The sequence below is a fragment of the Pteropus alecto genome, unplaced genomic scaffold, assembly GCF_000325575.1.
Source record: "Pteropus alecto unplaced genomic scaffold, ASM32557v1 scaffold139, whole genome shotgun sequence".
NCBI classification, from domain to species: Eukaryota; Metazoa; Chordata; class Mammalia; order Chiroptera; family Pteropodidae; genus Pteropus; species Pteropus alecto.
The window spans coordinates 2,757,969-2,766,506 of NW_006443567.1; the positions used below are offsets into that span (position 1 = coordinate 2,757,969).

General features: G+C 35.9%; 1 protein-coding gene and 1 non-coding gene across 2 annotated transcripts in view; both read left to right on the top strand.

Annotated features, from left to right (window-relative positions):
- Positions 1-8,538, top strand: part of MCF2 (MCF.2 cell line derived transforming sequence) — a 60,172-nt gene that overhangs the window by 44,164 nt on the left and 7,470 nt on the right. Inside the window, exons 20-22 of the mRNA XM_006924203.1 lie at positions 1,764-1,856; positions 2,664-2,789; positions 3,469-3,690. Coding sequence (XP_006924265.1) covers positions 1,764-1,856; positions 2,664-2,789; positions 3,469-3,690 — 441 coding nt within the window. The remainder of the gene's footprint in view (positions 1-1,763; positions 1,857-2,663; positions 2,790-3,468; positions 3,691-8,538) is intronic.
- Positions 8,367-8,485, top strand: LOC112472868. Its single transcript, XR_003043793.1, has one exon. It is a non-coding gene; the product is annotated as a 5S ribosomal RNA (ribosomal RNA).

Here is an 8,538-nt window from a genome sequence, read left to right on the forward strand (position 1 = left end):
CGTCCCCCCCCCCACCCCCCATTTATGCTCATTTAATTTTCTTTGGTAACAGCTTTTTTGAGATGTAATTAAAATGCCATAAAACTGACTCATTTAAAATGTACAATTCTGTAGTTTTACTATACTCACAGTGTTGCTCATCCATCACTGCAATCAGTTTAAAAACATTTTCATCGGTACAAAAAAAAATAAAAACCCTATACCTTTGAGTAGTCATCTCCCATTTTCCCTCAATCTTCACATCCCTCTGCAATGACTAATCTGCTTTCTATAGAGTCACCTATTCTGAACATTTTATGTATGTGAAATCATGAAATATGTGCCCTTTGGTGTTTGGCTTCGTTCACTCGGCATAATGTTTTTGAAGTCCATCCACATTGTAGCATGTATCAGTATTTCATTCCATTTTATGGACGAATAATATTCCATTGTATGGCTATTCCCCTTTTTACTTACTCATTCATCAGTTGATAAATATTTGGGTTGTTTCCACCTCTTGGATTCAAGTTTTCGCGTGAAAATATATTTTCATATCTCTTGGCCATATACCCAGGTGTGAAATTTCTGGGTCATATGGTAAATCTAACTTTTTGAAAGAGCGTTGAATTGTTTTCCAATGTTGCTGCACCATTTTACATTCCTCTCAGCAGTGTATGAGAGCATTGATTGCTCCTTACCCTCACCAACACTTGTTAGTATCTAATTACTTCTTAGACAGCCTTTCAATAACCATCTTTTTTTCACACACCACCTTCATCTCCTGCTTTCAGAGAAGACTTGGTGTCTGTAATTCATTGTAGGGGGGAAAGGTGTTCTATGACATTAATTGAGTTGTTCCCTGGCTTTTTTCTCTTTGCCAACTCGAGATTCACTTTTCTCTAGTGTGCTCAGTTGTTTACCAACCACTTCTCAGTTTGGTTTCCACTTCCAAATTTTGTCAATGACTTTTCTTCCCCCATCTTTGTAACGGGTTTTGCCTTGTAAAAATAACTTTTCCATCATTTTAGTTGTGTTTCATGAGTGAAAAGAGCTAAATGCATGTATCTGTCCACCATCTTTAACTGTAAGTTGATAATTGCTTGAATTAGATTGTATATTGGATTTAATCCACATCCAGAATCTTATATAGGTATATTGTCTCTCACTCCCTTTGTGTTCTGTGCTTCCTATACACACATTTCATCCTATCCGGCCCCCATCTTGCCCTAATTCTGGACCCTACAATGTTCCCAGGCCCCAAAGTCATGACCTTTATGTTTATAGTGGCAGTGAGCCAATAATCAAATGAAAACATAGCACCAGTTGATGAGGACTGTATTTTTCTTGTGATATTAGAAAAAAAAAAATTCTTCTCTTGCCCAGGTCTGATTTATATTCAGTACAACCTATTTCTTTTCTAGGCCTTAGCCTGTGGAGCTGAGCCTTTTGTTAACTTTCTTGGATATATTGAAGAACTTTTTAGTCATGTTCATCATTGCTTTCTCACCTTTAAGCATTCTACAACAATATGGATTTATGTGTAAAAACTTTTAGTTTTTGACATTTTGGAATTTTTCTCTCTTAAATCCTTGAAATAGTGTTTATTGTAGTTTTTCAGATATACTGCCTCTGATGGCCATACCATATATAACAGCCATTTTTCTGGTAAATTTTCCTTGAGATGTTAAGAAACCTGCATTCATTGGATCTAATCAATGAACACTTAGCATTCTCACAGCTATATGTCTAATTTAAATTTATTGATGATTATATTTTAATGACAGGAATGTCAAAGAAAATTAAAACATAGACTTGGTCTGGATTCCTATTTGCTCAAACCAGTGCAACGAATCACGAAATATCAGTTACTGTTGAAGGCAAGTACATTAAGCATTTGTTTATTTCTTTCTTTACTTCTTTGAATCAGGTGTGCCAAAGCCATTAAATTTATTTCTAAGAAACACTAGAAATAGGTAGACTCAATGACTGGGAAGCCTGCTTTTAGCAGTAGAATCAACGCAGTGTGCTTCTTTGGTTCCCTGTGGCTGTGCAAGTGCTGGAGGCATAGGTATAAAGCTGAGATTATCTTGTGTCTTTTTAGCTAATTATCCAAACAAGTTACATTGACGTATGTATAACATTTACTGCAGAACTTTTACTATTGTTAAGAAGAACTAAACAAATATATATCTCTTATAGAGTGGAGACTGTATTTCATGTGGGCCTTCTCAATGGAAAGTGAATATGGTATACCCTTCATGTAATGTAGAAATGTCGCGTTACATATGAATACAACATGGCTCGCTTTAAAATGTATTTTCACAATGTTCTATGGTATATGCATAATTAATAAAACAAATTGTTGTAAGTAGAGGACCAAAAAAATGTGTAATTGCTTTAAAAACTAACCTCTAGTGTGTCTTAATAGCTATTATTCGTCGGCTCAAAAACATTGAATGCCCTTTGCTTTATACTATTTAGTCAGTATTCCATTTCTTCTCCAATTTTGACATGGTTATTAAATATAGTATTAATGTGACAAATAGCATATGAAAGAAGCTACTCAAAAAAGTGACATCTTTGGCTTCTTCCTTGAAAGCTTGTTGGCCAAAATTATATTCAATTTTTTACAGCTCTTAATATATGCCTAATATTAAGTTTAATTCTTGACTTCTAATTAATAGGAGCTATTAAAATATAGCAAGGGCTGCGAAGGATTTGAAAAATTAAAGGAGGCACTTGACACGGTGCTGGATTTACTGAAATCAGTTAATGACTCTATGCATCAGGCTGCAATAAATGGCTATATTGTAAGTACATTTTAATGATTGTTGCAGTTTCAGGGGGAAAGCATGTTCATATTCCTTTCTTCTTTTCCTAGAATCAATTGAGAAATAAGAAGTGAGAGGCAGACAAACGGAGATCCAAATGTTAACATTATTACTGATAATTTCAGGTGGAGAATTGGCTTCAGATCACTAGCCAAATGGATGTGTGACATTCCCCTTGTCCTCAACAGCCTACCCCTAAGTCCAGACCTCAGGAGATCCTGCTCGAAGGAATGTTTGGGTCTTCTAAGGAGACATACTGTCCCAGAATTGCCCCTTGCCCTAGTCTAGGATAGATATGGAAGAAAAATACTAAATCTTTAGAGTTAGCTCCACTCAGTGGGGAAACTTGAGCTGGTGGATATCATTCACCAATCAGGATTAAGGAAGAGATGGGGAGTTACCCTATCTAAACTACTTACCTCTACATGGAGACATGAAGCCAGGAAAAAGGAGGTTTCTTAGATATCCCACTCCCTCAGTAATTGCATGACTATGTGACACGTGCCATGTTTCGATGTAAAAAGCTATGATGAAATTTTAAAGACTATACAAATTATGCTTCAGGATTTTAGTAGTTCAAGCCAACACTGTAATGTTGACACCAGGAATGCGAATGTCGCTCTGCCTTGTGCTAATGAGTTTTGATTTTCCATTCTAGGGAAACTTAAATGAGCTGGGCAAGATGATAACACAGGGTGCATTCAGTGTTTGGATTGGACACAAAAAAGGTGCTACAAAAATGAAGGATTTTGCTCGATTCAAACCAATGCAGCGGCACCTTTTCTTGTATGAAAAAGCCATTGTTTTTTGTAAAAGGCGTGTTGAAAATGGAGAAGGCGCCAGTAGATACCCATCATACAGTTTTAAGCACTGTTTAAAAGTAAGACAATTCGAATTGTATAATGTAATATTATTTCACACGTATATTCAATTTTGTGTACTTCTTCGGTTCAAATGAGTGGGTTTTATACTTTAGTGGCACATCCATTTGTTTAAACAAAATCTTTTTTAACTGAGGTGTAATGTACATATAACATATGAGTTGCAGCTATACAGCATAATGATTCGATATTTGTATATATTGTGAAATGATCACCACAGTAAGTCTAGTTTAGTTAACATCCATCACTACACAGTTAAAATTTTTTACTTGTGATGAGAACTTTTAAGGCCTACTGTCTTAGTAACTTTCAATTATACAACACAGTATTATTAATACTAGGCATCATGCCATCGTTGCACCTCCAGGACTTAGTGGTTTTGTGCCCTTTGACCCCCTTTACCTGTCTTGCCCACTCCCACCTATGAAATCTTAAGTAGAAGTCAGGTACAGCAGAACTTCTCTGCCTGAAACAAGTGAGGAAGAGCAGAGCTTTGCTTCCTCCCTAGTGCCCTGCAGAGCATAGTTTGAAATAAGTAACCTAGGTTCCCTCATGAGCATTCTTACCAGGAAGAGTTCTTGGTCTTGGTTACCTTTTATTGTGTAGGAGAGACAAGGAGGAAAGAATTCCTTCCTTTTCCTCGGTGTAATGTAAGAATTGATATATGATTAATAGCACACCCGCATCTTCCTTTTCGTATCATTCCTCCAGTCCCCAACTTCTCCCTTCCTGGGTGTTCAAAGACACCTACAGCTGAATCCCGTTCACACCTGTCCTGTCCTATCCCTTGAGATTACTTTATTCTCTCCTATAACCCAAACTACCATTCTGTTCTAATATTAGTTTGGTATCAAAATGAGAGCAGTATTGTTTGAAGAAGTCACTGGCAACCCAGTGATACTACCAGCTGGTTTCGACATTTAACAAGCGGTACTTCCAATTTGCATGAGTCTATAATTGGCGATTTTGATTCTTTTTACAACTAATGAATTTTATCTTTCAAGTTTTAAGTTGTAAAGGCAATATAGCATTTGTTGTAGGAAAAAATTGGAAAACTGAGAAAATTGTTACCCTTGATTCCCCAACCACTATCACTTTAGTCATTTTTTATGAGCATGTTCTTTCGTAGTTGTCATCACCAGTATATTTGAGAATTGATGAAATTTTCAGCAGCAGCAGTAAAGAGGACAGGCAGAGTGTCCTCAGATAGGCCTGAGGTATTTCTGCTAGGAGGCTACTAGCGGGCTCTGCTTTTGTTTCTTCCCAGAGGGTCAACAGTTCCATGCTGTTCTTAACAAAGTTTCAGACCAGGGTTAGGTCTCCTACTTCTTCCTACTCTCCACTTTCCCTGCTTCACTTCTGAACCCACAGCAGTGTCACAACTTCTTTAAAATTATTACTGTTTTCATAACAAATGCCTTGTTGCTCCTTTGATATTAGCAACCTATCTCCAAGCCCCCCAAATCTCCAAGGATCTTTTATGTCTCTAATAAACATTAGTTGAGAACCAAAAATCTGTAACCGATCTCGGACAGGGTTCAGATCTGTTTGACCCAAATCCGTTTATTTGGTTCACTTTTTATTTGTAGAGTGACCAAGTTACCACTTAAAGTATTATTTCTGGCCTATATTGATTTTTCATTTTACTTTTAATTTGCCAAAATGATGGACACACCAACAGAATATTTCTTGAGAACATTAGAATAAAGAGGTACTGGTATAAAGTAACGAAGTCATGAGAATTCAAACTTTAGTGGTCACTGTGGAAACAGAAGATGGGATAGATACAAGAAACATTTCAATGGAAGGTAGACAGTTGGGCTTGTTTACTGACTAGATACAGGAAATAAATAATACCTGACGTATGAAGGAAAAAAATAAGGCTGATTTTTCTTTAGTTCCCCAATAATTCCTACTATTTTTAATAAAACAGATTAGTCATATCTGCAAGGATTTAAATCAGGATTATAGAAAATTGGTGATGCCACTGACAGAGAAAGATGGAAGATGGGCTATTTCTGAAGCCTTACTATGCTTACTTCTTCCTTACCTATCATACATAGGATTCTAGAATTTAACTGCTGGTGTTACTAGTTGGTGTTTAGGTAATAATTTGGTTTACTCGTTTCAATGCAGATGCTCTCTATGGCTGAACAGCTTCTCTCCCACTATCAATGGACTGTTGCCTTGGCTTCATATCAAGCTGCAATTCCATAGCCTGATGATGTACTTTCTAATGATTGTGTGCTAGGTTTTAATTCAGCCACTTCTATGCAAAGGAAAGTCCCTAAGATTAGTCTCTAAAGGTCCCTACGGATAGTCAAATGGACAGATTTGACTTCTTCAGAGTCTTTAGTTCATGTCATCTATTATTGTCATCTATTTTTATTTAACAAACGTACGCATAGTGCTTACTATGTGCTAAGAACTATTCTGACTGTTTACCAATATTGTTAACTCATTTAATCCACATAGCATTTTATATGAAGTAACCCATTCCCATTTTGAGGATGGAAAAGCTAGGTTCTGGAGAGGTGAGTAATTTGCTCAAGAGCAAATAGCTAGTAGGTGATGCAGTGCAGCTTCAGACCCAGGCAGATGGCTCCAGAATCTATGCTCTCAATCACTGCACCATGCTGAGAGGCCTTGTTCTCGTTTGTTCTTTCTTTCATTTCTTCATTCATTCCCTTTTTTCCCTATTCTCTGCACTTATCTTCTCTCTACCTCTGTAGCAACCATTCTTTCGTTTTTTCACATGTGGTTTTAATTTATATAAATTATATTCTGTTATGATTCTCATTTTCTTTCTTTTTTTGATGTCAAACTATTTTCAAGATTCAGCCATGTTATTGTTTATACCCAGTATCTCGCTTCTAATGCTTCATAGCATTTAAGCCTAGCTACATTTTTTTGTTAATGTGATTCAAGATCAATTTGTTAATAATACTAACCCAAGAAATAACTAAACTCTATCCCAGAGACATAATTAAAAGTCTTAAGATTGGTAGTTATTGGTTATAATCCCAGAGTTCTTGACCCACTGGGTGATGTTTAACAAGGTAGTTAACATCTTCACACTTCCCTCATGACAGAAAATTAGGTTGAAATTTGGGGCCATGAACACTTGACACAGCAAGATAAAATGCTTTATAATAAAAGAAATATATATTCATAGCTATCAGGAATCATCAATGAACATATGAAGGGTAAGGGTCTAACTGTAGAATCAGCTTCATTTTATTATGTATATTATTTATTGTATATTATATAATTATATAGTTACACATTTAACTCTTCCTCTAGGATCTAAAATTGAGTAAATGTTCATGATATAGTGAACATTTAATAAGTAGTGTAACAACCTTTCAAACATTTATATTTTGTTATTGGAGAAAATATGTATAATTTACAGATGATTACAAATGGATTGTATACGAGTGGATCACATGTAATGAATTGTTTGGAACTGAAAAGATATTGTCTGATAGATATACTGGTTAGATTTCCAGGATAGCTTGAAAGAGCTCATTTAATCTATAATGATATTCTAGATGTATGCAATGAAAAATCACAAAAACTATTGCAGTTCAAATGAGGGAAAGTTTAGAAAGCAAGAAAGCAGACTCATACTTTAAAAAACTCATTGTATGACCCAGACACTTAATGCCTATTACTTAATTCTATATCAACTTTATGAAATAGGTAGTGTTCCCATTTTATAGTTGAGGAAAGCGAAGTTCAGAAAGATTAAGAAATCTGCACTAAGACACGCAACCAGTAAGTGGTAGGAATGAGGTTCCAACCCCAGCCTCTCGGATTCCAAAGCCCTTATGCGTTCCATCTTACCATGCTAGTAAGACAAAATCATGTATCAATTTATATAGAGATCAAATATTAGATTATTATTTATCTTTAATCCTGATATTGGAGCAAAAGGAGGTTAGAGTGGTTGAACAGGAATATAAAGATTTTGGGGGGCATTCTGAAAGTATCTTCTGACTACATTCAGGGTAGATGTCACAGGCTCTTTCATTTATATGTCACATTTCATTTCTAAGCATAATCCCTTTTCCTTGATATGGGGCTCTCACTACCACTTCTTTTAATGCTTATCAACTGTAATTAAGGTCTTTTAGGGGGCTCATAAATGGAATAGAGAGTGAGATATTTCTTTGGATAATTAATTAGGCGGGAATTGAAAGAAAAGAGAAGGCAGGAGGGGACTAAACGAGAATATGTGTACGAGGAAGTGAAATTGCTCAAAATAGAATTAACCGTGCCATTAGCACAGGATAAAAAAAAAAAATGGAAGAGATTGTGCTTTGCCCAATCACAAGAGAAGAAAAATTATGGTAAAGAAGGGATATTATATATAAAAGTTCCACTGGCTACAAGGAGATATCAGTCTCCCATGACAGATTATTTGTTTTCTAGAGAGGCCTAAGGATTGATGGAAATAGAGGCTGCCCTTGTGTACCTAGCTGGTTTTCCCTGCCCCGTAAATTGAATGTTTATAACATGCAGGCCTTCTATAGAGATAAGTAACAATTTGTAAAATCAACTTATCTGAGAAATGATTAATAAAAATAGTGAAATTAATTTCAGATGATCTTTTTCACTGATGTTTGGTTGCTTCTGTGTTTGACATAATAATTTGCTTTAAGAGTATACAGTTGTCTATGGCCATGCCACCCTGAACAAGTCTGATCCCGTCTGATCTCGGAAGCTAAGCAGGGTCGGGCCTGGTTAGTACTTGGATGGGAGACCACCAAGGAAGACCAGGTGCTGTAGGCGTAAAAAATAAAAAAAATAAGAGATTGTAAGCTGACAAGGTCCTTGCAATCTAT